The sequence below is a fragment of the Scyliorhinus torazame genome, chromosome 2, assembly GCF_047496885.1.
Source record: "Scyliorhinus torazame isolate Kashiwa2021f chromosome 2, sScyTor2.1, whole genome shotgun sequence".
NCBI classification, from domain to species: Eukaryota; Metazoa; Chordata; class Chondrichthyes; order Carcharhiniformes; family Scyliorhinidae; genus Scyliorhinus; species Scyliorhinus torazame.
The window spans coordinates 338,672,570-338,687,990 of NC_092708.1; the positions used below are offsets into that span (position 1 = coordinate 338,672,570).

At 38.7% G+C, this 15,421-nt stretch overlaps 1 protein-coding gene across 2 annotated transcripts in view; it reads left to right on the top strand.

Annotated features, from left to right (window-relative positions):
* Positions 1-15,421, top strand: part of cdc42bpb (CDC42 binding protein kinase beta (DMPK-like)) — a 199,287-nt gene that overhangs the window by 182,257 nt on the left and 1,609 nt on the right. For both annotated transcript variants that reach the window (XM_072490425.1, XM_072490426.1), the window contains exons 26-36: positions 128-267; positions 2,834-2,915; positions 3,572-3,788; positions 3,897-3,959; positions 4,195-4,791; positions 8,358-8,455; positions 8,560-8,644; positions 10,201-10,321; positions 10,431-10,548; positions 11,954-12,062; positions 15,271-15,332. In XM_072490425.1, the coding sequence (XP_072346526.1) occupies positions 128-267; positions 2,834-2,915; positions 3,572-3,788; positions 3,897-3,959; positions 4,195-4,791; positions 8,358-8,455; positions 8,560-8,644; positions 10,201-10,321; positions 10,431-10,548; positions 11,954-12,062; positions 15,271-15,332 (1,692 nt within the window). The remainder of the gene's footprint in view (positions 1-127; positions 268-2,833; positions 2,916-3,571; positions 3,789-3,896; positions 3,960-4,194; positions 4,792-8,357; positions 8,456-8,559; positions 8,645-10,200; positions 10,322-10,430; positions 10,549-11,953; positions 12,063-15,270; positions 15,333-15,421) is intronic.

Here is a 15,421-nt window from a genome sequence, read left to right on the forward strand (position 1 = left end):
CTTCCGAGGGTTGGTGGGCCCAATGGCTGCCTGCGCTGTAGGGATTCTATGATTCTTTTTGACATTTTGTGATGGTTCAATAATTTTTTATTCCATTTACTTATTCCCTGTTAATGGTATCCTTTAGGTTCCTAAGCCCACTGGGGTGAAGAAAGGTTGGCAAAGAGCATATGCAGTGGTTTGTGATTGTAAACTTTTTCTATATGACGTAGCTGAAGGCAAATCTATGCAGCCTGGAGTTGATGCGAGCCTGGTGCTGGATTTAAGGTAGGCTTTCAGATTTAGAAATAGTAAGATGTTAGTGGATAAAAAGTAGATCATTAATATTTTGATTCCTCCCTCGTCATTCAAAGTAATAATGGATAAGTTGGATTCCAATGTTATCCATCCAATAATTTTTGGGTAGTTGATTTACAGTTATGTAACCTAACCATAAAGCCTTTTCTTGATTCTTTTAATTGGCATTAATCTAAAAATGACTAGGCAATTGTAGTTTTCCATTGCTTTAGAAATTAAAACATTAAAATCTTCAGATCTGCTCCAATATTCTCTTGGGTTGTACACCGTTAGGCAATTTTGTAGGCAGAAGTCAAATCTGTTACCATCCTCTGTCCTTACTGGTTATGATGATTTCAGCTGATGTTGGACAAGTCAGATCCCAGAATGGAACCTGGTTTTTTAAATCATGTTTTGTTTATTTTTTTACACTGTGGAGGGTACTTACCGAACAGAATCACAGGATTCTGCTATTTACTTCTTTAAAAAAAACATTTATTCAACAACATTAACTATATTAGACTAGGCAACAAAAGGTTGGAAAGATTTCAACACAAACACCAAGAACAAAAATTGATTCAAAAAACCCAACACTCCAGTGAAGAGGTACCATTATTTTCACACTAAGGGTAGAGCTGATTCAGTTGCAAAGAGATTTTTCTTTCACTAGACTTCTGAACATTCACCGGAAGTCATTTCACAATTGGTCCCTCTCTTGAGATCCAGAAAATTCAATCCAAAGGCACCCTAACTCTTAAATTCATTTCTTCGGTCTTGCATCATTTTCCACTAGAGTCTTTGATCTTTTTGTCTTCACTCTATGATATATCCATACCAACTGAAACTAAAATTGCTTTTCGTGTCTCTCCCTGGCTCTGTGTGGGTCTTTGCTTTGATCCCCTGTTGCTAGGCAGCAGCATAGTTATTCGCCCTTTTGTGTTTGCTTTAACTTCTTTAAGCTACTAACTCCTTGGTAACCCCTCACTTCATTTTGAGATGCAAAACCTCATCAAAAATGCTTGTTTACAAACCGGGCCTGGAGAATTCTCAGCTCCATCTTAAAAAAAAAAAAGTCTCTGAAATGGAAACAACCAGGTTCGATCCTTGCTCTGGGTCACTGTCCGTATGGAGTTTGCACATTCTCCCGTGTTTGAGTGGGTTTCGCCCCAACAATCCAAAGATGTGCAGGGTAGGTAGATTGGCCACGCTAAATTGCCCCTTAATTGGAAAAAATTTAATTGGGTACTCTAAATTTAGTTTTTAAAAAGTGAAATGAAAACAAACCCAGTTTTCACCTATCTTAGCACAAAAATATAACAATATAAATTAAACTTGAAGCTATATTGTGTTCCTAACACCCAAAAATACAAGTGTGCCTTACTTTAAAATGTACCTAGTTCCTAAATCTGTTCAATATCTAGGCATACTATAGTGCGACCATCATGTCCTGACAATGAAGTCAGCATTGCATAAACTGGATATTGAAATTTCACACTATTCCCCCCTCCGGGTACTCCGGTTTCCTCCCACAGTCCAAAGATGTGCAGGTTAGGTGGATTGGCCGTGATAAATTGCCCTTAGTGTCCAAAATTGCCCTTAGTGTTGGGTGGGGTTACTGGGTTATGGGGATTGGGTGGAGGTGTTGACCTTGGGTAGGGTGCTCTTTCCAAGAGCCGGTGCAGACTCCTTCTGCACTGTAAATTCTATGATAAACCTTTGGATCCTGCTGTGGTCTTCCTGTGGACTCCAGATAGCTGGCACCTTTCCCCACAAGGCTCACTCTAATGAAGCCATTCCAGCAAATGAAATCTGTCTTAACAATCCTGTCTCAAATTTTGTAGTATATAGGAATCATATAGGGAATTTTCACAGTAACTTCATTACAGTGTTAATGTAAGCCTACTTGTGACACTAATAAAGATTATTATTATTACTATTATCTTGATTGACCTAATTTACATTCCCAAATGCATTCTGTGGATTGAATCCCTATGGGTGCCATCAAATTAATAGAAATATCTCAATATAAGTTACAATATAATACAAATTCTTTTATCTTGAATAGTTTTGTCAAATTCAGTACGCAGATTATTTCATCAAATGAATTCCTTCCCCAAAAATGTGCCAGTTTTTGGAATTTCTAGAAATCTTCGACCAAAGCTACAGCAGATGACAGAGAGAATCCCAGTCTTCCATTTAGCTGAATCAAAAGCAGTTTTATAAATTTGGAATTATCTTTTAAGTAATTTAGAATTAAAAATAATTATGCAGCTGCTAAGGATTAGCCATAAGATCTGTTTGTTTCTAAACCATCCTCCATCCACCTCTTTATTTCTACCATCTACTCTGTGTTGTTGAGGGACCAATAAATAGCTAACTGTACTTGGGAAGGGTTGTGTAAGCTTTAGCTTTGCAGAGTTTTGGGAGGCTGTTAGGAAGAGTGTACGTCCCCCTTTGTGAAACGTATGTGTTTTTCTCTTCCAAGCTTCACTTGATATGATGTTTTAGTCAAGTCTAAACTGTGTTGTGATTATGGCTGTTAAACTTTTATCTGCAGAGATGAAGCCTTTTCCGTGAGTTCAGTATTTGCATCTGATGTAATTCATGCTACCCGGAAGGATATTCCTTGCATTTTCAAGGTTAGAATTAATCTCACAATAATGAACTTCAATTATGCATGTCTTGAGTATCTTCCCTTGGAATTGTCCATATTGAAATTTGACCTAATTGGAGTATATAAAATATGAATGAACGTTTCAGTAATGCTTGGAAGCATTTAATGTGTGTACTGATTTTATGCTTTGAATAAGGAGCAATGGAATTTGGGCCCAAATCCATCCCAGATGATGGAGATGAAAGTCTCCTTTACCTGGTATCTCTGTGATTCCAAAATGATAACTTTGAGAAGTCGGTGTATATTTTTACATATTGTCTCTAAACTGGTAGGCGCTGTCAGAAAGGTCATGAAGTATGTTGCTGGGTCGGTGAATGGGATTTTTGTCCTGATTGATTGCTGGAATTTTGTTTCAAGAACAGAATGGGACTATTCACCAACACTGACATCCCTCATGTTCATGAGAATTTTTGAAAAAGCTTAGTGTCACGATATTCCAATATACCATTAGGTTGAAGGAATAGGGTAGAAACTATTAAAGGCTATGACATAGAATGAAAAGGGAATGTTTTATATTCATGTGGATGAATACATAAGCAGACTGATTTACTTTGCATCAATAAAGGATGTTAATTGCATTTGTTTAATATAAATATAATTACACCAAATTTTATTCTGCAGGTGACAACTTTGCTCCTCTCCTCACCATCAAAGACCTGCTCACTGCTTATCCTGACAGAAAGTGAAAGTGAGAAAAGGAAGTGGGTTGGAATCCTAGAAGGATTGCAGAATATCCTACAAAAAAATAAACTTAGAAACAGAGTTGTATATATTCCGCAAGAAGCATATGATAGTACACTGCCTTTTATTAAAACAAGTTTATCTGCTGCTGTTATAGGTGAGACCAGCTGATGTTTTCTTTGTTGGTTGAAGGGAATATAAATTTATAACTAATTTTCACAGTTTACTTTTGCAAAATCAAACCTCAATTTTGTGATTTTCCTAGATCGTGAGCGTATAGTTCTGGGCACAGAGGAAGGACTATTTGCTGTAGAGTTAACACGAGACAGTAAGCTACCAAATATCCATTTACCTTTTCTCACTCAAATTTTGGGCCGTTTTTAATACAGTAATTGCAACAAATGTCTGATTAGAAATTGATTTTTGTAAACTTGGATGACTTTACTAACTGTGGAGCGGTTTGAAGACTTAAGTGATCAAAAATGTACCTGAATTGCATCTGTTATAAATTTTGAATGCAGGAAATTTTTCAGTGTATATAATAAATCTTCTCTTGATTGCAGTGATTGTTCGAGCAGCTGACTGTAAAAAAGTCTACCAGATTGAGCTTATTCCCAAAGAAAATCTCATTGTCCTTATTTGTGGTCGAAACCGACACGTTCATTTTTATCCCTGGGCTGCTTTTGATGGACCTGAGACCACCTTTGATATTAAACTCACTGAAACAAAAGGCTGCCAGACCATGGTTTCTGGATCTTTGCGGCAGGGTATTGTGAGCGCTCTCTTTGTGGCAGTGAAACGGCAAGTCCTGTGCTATGAAACTAGCCGAACTAAACCTTATTACAAGAAATTCAATGAAATTCAGGCCCTTGGCAATGTGCAATGGATGGCGATCTTTGAGGAAAGACTTTGCGTTGGCTATCCTTCTGGATTTTCACTGCTTAATGTCCAGGGAGATGGACCTTCCATTAACCTCGTTAATCTAATGGACTCATCGCTTGCATTTCTCTCACAGCAGCCTTTTGATGCTCTTTGTGCTGTGCGGCTGAGCAGTAAAGAGTACTTGCTCTGCTTTAGCCATGTTGGCGTATATGTGGACTTGCAAGGGAGAAGGTCACGAATGCAGGAGCTGATGTGGCCTGCTGTTCCTGTCGCCTGCGGTATGTACACGTTTTTGCTCTGCACCGTAACACTTTTTTTGTGTTTTTCTGTTTATTCAATAAGTTTCTCCCTTTAGTATTAACATGCTAATCCTAAGAAGCCCTTAAATACGTTACCTCTGCGATATTTTCAAAACTGTTCCTAAACACCTAAGCATTCTTAGGTTATGCATTTGAGTATTCAATTGAATTATCATTATGGAATTTACATTTCAAAGAGTCTAATGAATTTGGAGTTTCTTAGTGCCTTCTAATTAAAAGGGTAGGTGTAAAGTACCTTCAAATACCAAACAAAATCTTTTGTGCTAAAACAATGATGATTTAATATCCAGGATATTACAATAAAAAAACTGATTTGGGTTTTTCAGTTAGCTAAATAACTCTTTGAAACAGAAAGCTTATGGAAGAAAGTCGCCTATCAAGCTGCCATCAGAGCTTCAACCAGGAAGAATTCTTATCACCACTTATAGAAAAGTATTTTTATTTGGATTAACTAAGTGGAATGTTCATTTGTGCACCTTTCTCTTGTTGAGAAATATATATATATTTTTTTGAAAGTAAACATCCATCCCACACTTTTAGGATAATATTACACTGCAATGCAGGTACCTAGTTTATCTCTTTTTCACCATCTGAATAACTTTTTTTTAATCAAAAGGCAACAGGAAATATGACTGACTTGGAAAGTATTTTTCCTTGTTGATATTGTGACGATAATTTTCTCTCTCCCCTTTGGTACTTCTCTTTTATTCATTAATGAGAGAGTGAGTGGCAATAACAAAGCTAGCATTTATTGCCCATCCCTATTTGCCCTTGAGAAAGTGGTGGTGAGCCAGCTTCTTGAGACATTGCTGCCCATGGAGTACGGATACACCCGCAGTGCTGTTTGGGAGGATGTTTCAAACGTTTGACCCAGCAACAATGAAAGAACAGCGATTATAGTTTCAAGTCAGGATGGTGGATCAGCCTTGTCACACTTTCCGCAAAAATTTGCGAGCAGAGGTAGGCGGTAGTGAACATCGTGGAAACCGCATGATTGTCTCCTGTGGCTCCCTTCCCTGCTTCCAAAGGCTCAGACCACTAAGGTGAATTGTAATCACACTGGCTGAGATAAATGAATTCAGACCAGAGTTTTGGGTAGCTTAAAGTGATTGAGATCATACAGCATAGATTCAGCAGGATGATATCAGCTTGTAAGACTATTGTTATGAGGAGACTTTTGCCACTGAAACAGGGGAGGCTCAGAGACTGAGGTTTGAAAATTATGGTACATTGTCAGGGTAAATCGGGAAAGGCCACTTTTGGGCGATAGTCAATGGTAGTGGATAGTCCGAGTGAGAAGAGGGGTAACGAGCAGTTTCCTTATACTAAGTTAGCGGAGCATGAAGCAGAGAACATTTAACGCAGAGAAGGAGGCCATTTGGCCCATGATGTTAGCTATTTGCTGGACCCAATACAAGCATCTTTCCCTTTAAACTTATATCCTCTGTTTCATGCATTAATATTCCCTAACATTTATAGAAGGTACAGGACTATTAGAACAGAGAAGGCAGTAGGATTAGCATTGGATTGCTCTAGCAATGAGCTGGTACATATCCCATATGCTATAATCTTCTGTAGGACTCTGCATGCAAAACCATGACCAAGATTTTTCAATCCATGCTGGCAGGATCCATCGTGAGAAATTTGGCGGCCCAGCCATAACTATTGTCTGGACTGGGCAATCCCGGTGGCAGACGGGGCCGGAAAATCATACAAATAAATACGGTCATTTAAAGTTCTGTTTTTATCCACCCAGGAAATGCACCCAGGCAGTATAATCATGACTGCTTGCTTGCACCACACTACGAACCCCAGAATTTTATTTGCCTAAATCTCTCTTAACTCTGCCTTGGCCTTCCTGCACTGCAGTGACTGGTTGGATGACTTGTTTCCAAGCCTTGATCAATGCGACTCCAAACCAGCTGGAGCAAAGTGACGAGTGCAGGCTTGGAGTCCTCTGGACAGTCTTCACATTTCCTTGAGATGGTACCTGATCTTCATTGGGTACATTCCGAATGTACATTCTGCACCATCTCAATAAGCACATTCTATTTTCCAATAAGCTTAAAGTCGGTTAAAACAGATTTTGATGTCACAGAGGCAGTATACATGTTGTGCCTTCAATACTTTATGAAAATACTATTTTATAATCAAAACATTTCCAAGAAATCCAAAAAACATTTTAACATAGGAAGTCTTTTATTGGTCACATGGTAATCTCTCATACACCCTGGGTGGATTCTCCATCCCGCCGCACCTGTTTTCTGGTGCAGCACGACCCCGCCCACAGCGGGATCCTCTGTCCCACCAACCGGCCAATGGGGTTTCCCCGTGTGGGCACCCCGACGCCATCAAAAAATCCGTGGCCGTGAATGCGCAGCCGGTGAAATGGAGAATCCAGCCAGCCAGCTCTCAAATCTCATGCAGGCATCTATGTCCTCCCTCCAAGCAGTCAGCTTCTCTGACTCTGGCCTCTTACGCATCATTTCACATAACATTGACAGCAGAGGCTTCAGCTCCCAGGATCTGCTCAATTAATGATTTTTAAAATATAAAACTAATGGCTGTGACCAAGATTTTACTCGCTCACACTAATCTCTCAATTTGTTTTTCTAATGCCCTGCCATTTTTTTCACTAAAGATGCTGTTTGTGTGCAGTTTGTTATCAATGTGGGGATTGTTTTGACGAGCACTGACAATTATGTCCTGGAGGGGTCTCCGTGTTTGTGGAACCATATCCCTGTGAGGAAGGGACAGGAGCACATTGGCAAAGGAAAGAAGGGAATTAATTTTAACAGAAAATATTGTTGCATTCCACTTTTGAATATCGGGGTTGAATCGGTGATTCAGGTGCCAATTGTTGTGGAAAGTGTGCTTCGTTCACTCGAGTGTCCTCAAATTCATTTCCATATTGCCAAGCGTCAGGTCTTCCAAAACTGAGCAGTGTTTTAGAACTTTTAAAAATTTTGTGTTTAAAAAAAATATTCCTTGAAGAACGGTAGCCTGGTACAGTTTTCTTAATGCAGCTAAAAAGGGATTATTACAAAAAATAATTATTCTTATCCAGAGTGCTGGGTCTACCACCTGTGAGTACCCCTTCAAAAAAGTTATACAGTGCTTTTTACCAGTTGCTTGGGTGTGCAGTGGCCAGTTTCTTAGCAAGTTTTTGTTTTAACAAAACTTTAAATACTTAGTGGTGTCTGTGAAAAGTAGCTTAATTTTAAGAGTCTTTTTGAAGATCTCAAAAGGGGAGGAAACTAACAAAAGAAATCATCAATGGATTCATTCAATTTGGGATTTGTTGGTAGACCTGGCTTCCAGCGCTATTTTTTAAAGCAGTGTGAGGGGTTGTGGAAACTGGATTTGCATTGAATGGAATGTGCACTTGAAATCCCTCCTATCTTTTGTACTGGTTTGCGTGAATTGCACTGGAAATTGGAAATGACGACACAACTTGGTGAAAACTGCAGACCTGCAACTTTTGCTGAATTTGACTAATTATTTACTTTTCACATCTATGCTAGGTTACACATCATCTTATCTAACCGTATACAGTGAGTATGGTGTGGACATCTTTGATGTGAACACAATGGAATGGGTCCAAACAATTCCTCTTAGGAAGGTACTGTAGATGATCACAGTTCAGTTTGATGCAAAGGTCTGTTTTTAACTATTGCATATTTTGCGTAATATAGTACTCAAATTGAATTTGATGTTTTAAACCAGATTCGACCGTTAAATGCTGACGGTACACTAAACCAACTCAACTCGGAACCTCCCCGGTTAATATATTTCAAGAATAACTACTCAGGTTTGTTTCATTAACTTAATATGTACGTGTCATATCTTTGTGTATTAGAGAAGTGGAGCTCTGCCTTCCTTGAGACTCTGTTTGTAAAGTGGAATGTTTGCCATTTAGTCCTCTGTAACGTTTAGGTGTTATGGTGCGGCTAGTCCCACACACTTCTACACCTTACCTGTTTAGATCAGCTTGTAATTTTGCTTCTTGAGTCAGATGCAACTGATCGTAAAGGACAGTTTTTGTCAGAGATTGGACGTGCGTCTGTAATATTTTTTAAGGTTGAAAATGTAGGAAATTTAGTTACATTGTCTTATTTTTCATTTTAATTGAGTATTTTAAATCAATATTCCCTTGACATACCGCAATAATGTTGAGTTATAGCTATTTTGCTGAATAATGTCCAGCGTGTACTCAACTTTTTTCCAGCTATGTTTCATTGAAAATTGCAGACATTCTGATTGTCAGAGAATTTATGTCTGAAAGTCAGAAATCACACATTTGAAGCAACACTTAATGCTGTGTGCAATGCGGCGTGCTGGTTTTTTTCAGGAATTATTTTTTAGAAGTGAATGAAGTCTTAAAGAACTCAAGATAAATGCACCACGCAATATAGTGCTGAGTTATTTAGAGCAAAAAAGTTCTAGTTCACTTATGGTGTGTGCTGATTTAAATTATCTCAACTGGTACATTTGTGGGGACATTACAGCCAAGTGTTCCTGGATTAGGCAGGAAAAATATCAGCCAAGGTTCCCACTCCTAACTACTATCCTGTGCGCCCCTCATGCAAAAACAGCATTTGAGAATATTGAGTGAAAACAAGGTAGGAGTGATTTGCACCTGAAATGCCACAACCAAAATTCTGAATAGCTACCAGTGGCATCTTGTTGCTTTATTCAAGCATCAGTTACTATCGACTGAAGGAAAGATTTGTGGGACCCATATGCGATTGAATAATTAAGAGATCTCAATGACAACATTATTTATTTTCACCAGTTGAATAGGTCCCAGATACTTGTTCATTCATATGAAAAGGTCATGCACCTTTCTTACATTTTTTTTATTTTTTATAAATTTAGGGTATCCAATTATTTATTTTTTTCAATTAAGGGGCAATTTAGTGTGGCCAATCCACCTAACCTGCACATCTTTGGGTTGTGGGGGTGAGACCCACGCAGACAAGGGGAGAATGTGCAAACTCCATACGGACAGTGAGCCAGGACCGGGATCGAACCTCTGACCTCGGCGCCATGAGGCAGCAGTGCTAACCACTGCACCGCCATGCAGCCCTACCTTTCTTACATTTGAGAGTGAACGTTCTCTAGGGCTCATGAAAGTTGGGTCAGAACTTTTTATCTTTGGAGAGAGAACCTTTATATGGCATGTAGTATTGCTATACCTCCACATTATCATAAACTGAGACTGACTGTGAGGATTAATTCACATGCCCTTCAATGTATTTTTTAACATCTGGGCTATAATTCCACATGAGATATAGAAACCTTAAGCTTTTAATGTCTGACACAGTTGGCTTTCTGATGTGCATTCATTTCAAACATTATTTACAGAGGGAGATGATTTGAGTGTGCCAGACACTTCAGACAACAGCAGAAAACAGATGCTCAGAACCCGCAGCAAAAAGCGGTTTGCTTTTAAGATACCAGAAGAGGAAAGATTACAACAAAGGCGGTAGGACATTGAGCAATGGTGTAATAATGCATGTCTTTTGAGAGGTGTTGAACTATTTTTGTGAACAATTTCAGAATTTCTGATTTGCACGTATTTTTTTTTCATACAGGGAAATGCTGAGAGATCCTGAGATGCGGTCAAAACTGATATCAAATCCAACAAACTTTAACCATGTGGCTCACATGGGACCAGGAGATGGCATGCAAGTACTTATGGATCTTCCACTGGTAAATACAGGAAACAAAGTGAAACGACAATATTTTTGTTAGAATACAAACATAGCATAAGAAACAATACAGAGGCGTTGTGCCCAAGTGAATTGGTTAAACTGCGTTGATTATTTGCTTAATCTACGCTTTTACAACATAGATGAAAAATTCTGGGGAATTGGAATGACTCTCGAGTCCCACAGACAAATTTCCAAGAGTAATTGAAGATGAAGTGTTCAGAAAGATCTCCAACTTTATCCAACAAACAATATTCCACGTTCTAAACTGTTAAGCTGATACTGTAACTGAGCTCGCTCATGTTTGTACGTAATAGTTTTTTTTCAACATTAACTCCTTATGTGCCTCATTAGTTTTATTTTGAGAACATCTCTCCACTGTAAGTTTTGCACTGCAATAGAAACATGACTTGTTAAATTAAGAACCTTGCAGGCACTATGTAATTCATCAGGTCGTGTATGAAAAATGCTTGGGAAAACATCTGTGGTGAGGTCATGTAAAAGGCAACAAATTTTTTTTTTCCTGAATTTAGAGTACCCAATTCATTTTTCCAACTAAGGGTCAATTTAGCATGGCCAATCCACCTAACCTGCACATCTTTGGGTTGTGGGGGTGAAACCCACACAAACACGGGGAGAATGTGCAAACTCCACATGGACAGTGACCTAGAGCCGGGATCGAACCTGGGACCTCGGCACCGTGAGGCAGCAGTGCTAACCACTGTGCTGCCCTTAAAAAAGGCAGCAATTATACTAGAGCAGCCCACAAATGTTCTGATAGTTTAGTTCAATTCTTTTTCATATAACTTCACAGTTCTGCAGCACCATTTTAGTGTATCCACAAAACCTTTGCGGTTTTTGAAATATTCAATAGATAGCAAGCTAATTGTCTTTTCCAAACTTTTATCATTCTAAAATAGCCACTATGAAAGTTGAAGTTCGGTACAATTGTTTTTATGGGATAGGGTCTTTATGACTTTTAATTTTTGTTTAAAATGCCTATGGGCTGGGCATTGTTGTATAGCACAATAGCTTCTTTGATGTTTCTTTCCTGAGATAATTAACGCGTCTGTTTCCTTTTGTTGACTTAGCAGAATGAGTTTCCTTCCCCCTTATCCTCTTGACATCATGCCCAGCTATCTCCTCCAACCAACTTTGAGCACGTCAATCACATGAGCCCGCTCTGTTGAAATCTATCTCCAGAATGATCATTTCTCGCTGCAAGGCTTCCCTCTGCTCTCTCTTCCTCTTCCTGTCCCTCTTCCTCAGCCAGGGAAGGAATAGTTATCCCAAAGTGCAGCCGATTATATCCTCAAAAGAAAATCATCTTCAGCTCAATGTTTATAGAGGTTACTGAGCATTTCTTGAAAGAGAAAAACAAATGTAATTGTTCACTTGTGCTGCAGAGTGTGTCACCAGTATCACAAGATGAGCAGTTAAGAGAAAAACGTGCTTCCCAATCCAATCTTTCAAGACACCAGCGAAGCAAACAGTACATTACACGTACGGCATCAGGTAATGACATTTGCTTTGTGTAATTTTGTGGTTCTTTATATTAAGCATTCTTGTATGCTAACCTCATTATTTAATAAACATAAGCCTTTAAATGGATTGGTGTTGTCGATTACTGTACAAGTTTACTAATAGAAACAGCCATATATGGAAATCTATTTTCACAATCACAGTAAGATAACAAATTACTAGTTATAACTGCATGGTAAGTTATTTTAAGTTGTATAGAACTCTCTTTTTAAAAAGAACACTTACCTCACTCTATCCCCTGGACGCACATTTGTATATAGAGAAGAATATGGTCTTTGGAATTGATTATTAATTAAAATGCATAGGGAAAAAACATTTGGTATCTCTATCTTCTTCAAAAACAATTGCAAATTGCATTTATTTAATCGCTTTAATGCTATAATACAAGAGAATAAGACAATTTGAGCCCTATAAAGGTGAAGATAGACCTTGAGTCTTTAACATTTAAAGCACAGTTGCCAGCGGAGGAGTAATTAAAATACAGGATGTTCAAGGAACCAGAATTGGAGCGCAGAAATTGAAGGCTGCAGAATTGTAGGAGATGAGAGCAATGGGGACAACGACACGGTCATGGAGAAATTTGAAAACAAGGATGAGAATTTTTAAGTTTGAGGGAAGCATAACGGGAAACCACTGTGGATCAGCGAGCCCAGCTGAAATGGCTGACCCCTTATCCTGGGACTGTATCCCCAGCTTTAGACTTTCAAGTCAGGGGAAACGACATCTCAAAATCTATCTTTTTGAGCCCTCTCAGAATCTTAAACTTGTCATTGAGATCACCTCTCATTCATCAAAACTCCAGAGAGTGCAGACTCAACAGAGAGGATGCAACCATTCCACATAAATGCTAAGCAAATGTATTTGCCAAGATGGGTGCCTGGATAGCTCTTCAATTCTATACAGAAACCATTATCATTAATATTTATATACAATAATAACTTATTTATTAATGCCATTAATACAACAAAAAGTCATAAGGCACTCCCCAGGAGTATTGTAAAACAAAGTATGGTACTGAGCCACATAAGGAGATAGATCGGATGAACAATAGCTTGGCCAAAAGGTAGGTTGTAAGCAAGTTATTCATAGATTCATGGAAAGCAAGGTAGAGAGGCAAAGAGGTCTAGAGAGGGAATTCCAGAGCTTGGAGCCCAGTCAACAGATGGCACGGCCACCAATGGTGGAACAGTTTATAATTGGGAATGCACAAGAGTTAGAGGGGCACAGATATCTCAGAATGTTGTGGGGCTGAAAGCGATCACAGCGATAAGGAGGCTCAAAGTTGTGGGGGAGTTTGAAAACAAGGAAGAGAATTTTAAAGTCAAGATATTGTTTGTCCGGGACCCAGTGAAGGACAGTTAGCATAGGTGTGGCAGGGGAGCGGGACTCGCTACAAGTTAAGATACAGGCAGCAGAGTTTTGGATTATCTCAAGTTTATAGAGGGTAAAATGTGGGAAAACCTGCGGGAAGTATGGTGGAATAGTTAAGTCTAGAGCTAGCAAAGGCATGAATGAGGATTTCAGCAGGAGACTGGGCAAAGTCAGGCAATGTAAATGAAGGTGGAAACAGGCGTTTTTAGTGATGGTATGAGTATGGGGTCAGAAGATCAAGTCGGGATCAAATGTGACCCAAAGACTATGAGCAAACTAACTTAGTCTCAGACTGTTATCAGGGAGGGGGATAGAGTTGGTAGCTAAGGAACAGAGTTTGGTGTGGGGACTGAAAGCTATGGCTTAATACTGCCCAATATTTAATTCAAAATAATAGTAATATTCACATATAAGAAAGTAGTAGTAGCTTTCATCCTCATGTTAAGTCCCATTTTGATCTCCCCAGTACCTATCTCTCCTATTTTCAACCCTGTGCCCCAACCCAAACTTTTATTCTGATCCTGGCCAGTTGTGCATTTCCCCTTTCCCTTCACTTTTGCAGCCAGGCACTATCCAGGCAGCAGCATTAATCAATGTTTTTGATTTTTGTTTTGACAAACATTCCTTGTATGCCTTCCTTTATTTGAGGGGAAGAACAGACTGCATTCGGATTAAAAACGGGATTTCAGTCCTGAATATTAACCACATAATTTTTTCATAACAACGTTTAGCGTTCAGGACATGAGCAAGTTAGCCTTAGATGCCTACTTGGCACCCCATTTCCAGCTGTTGATTCCTGTCCAGCTAGTTTACCTATTTTAACCAATTAAGTAGCTCTAATGGTTCCTCTGCGATATTGTTTTCCAAATGCCAAAAGAGTTTTAAACTTATAAATTGTTCCTCTAGCTCATCCCTGTGATCACATGGGATCAGCCTTTATGCCCTTCACTGCCTAAAGCATTTGGATAATTACAGGACCGTAAATGATGCACAACAGAGCCTTGACAAGCGTTAGCATTGCTTCGAGAGATTTTATCTCAACTGATTTGTAAATACAGTCCAGCAGCATGTTGTTTTGTTGATTGCCAGTTCAGTTTCATTATGGCAAAGTAATACCTCACGTTTCTTTCAGCTTAATCCTTGACAAATTCTGTTCCACTAAATAAGTATCGGTACCTCTTATTTTAGTTGTGATGTGAAATTATTGAACTTCATCTGTCACTAATCAGCCAAGATTCATACTTTCTGAAGCTCCTTTTATATGATTTATATGAGGCTGCTTCTTCTGAACCCATAGTTATCCCTAGCTTGATAACATCTGCCGTGTAATCACTTTGATTTGAAACAGGAACATCGGTCATTTATTTATACTAGTTCCAGGAAGGATCCAAGCACAGACCTTTGGTGCATCTTAACCCCATATCATTAGCCCTAATTTACCTCAATAGCCTTTTTGCCACATTTTCATCAGTTGCTATTGCATGCCCATGTCCTTGATATACACTGTTCTTTTGCCAAGGCTTTTTGAAATCTAGATATTTTGCATCGTAGAGGAATAATGTTGCCAATTTGAGATGTCACTCATCAAAGTCTGAGATTAAACAGGCAAAGTTTATACCATTGCTATTGGCTGCCATTCCTTAGGTTATTTTCATTTGGATAATTTTCATCTCTGCTTTTGATTATTTATTTTATTAATTCTCTGTAATTGTCAGGAAATAATTCTATGTGGTCCCTAAAAATGGATCTAGAAATGCCTCTACTATTTTAATATGCCTAAGCACTGACATATGATGTACTTATTTCTTAGGTGGGGAGGCTATTACGACAACACGTAATATCTCTGATCCTGACCAAGATTTTGAGAGAGAGGTGGGTATTTGGATTCAGTTCGTATGAAATAGAAACCACGTGAAAATAGACTATTTCTCAGTATTTGACTATGTTTTCTTGATGTTGAT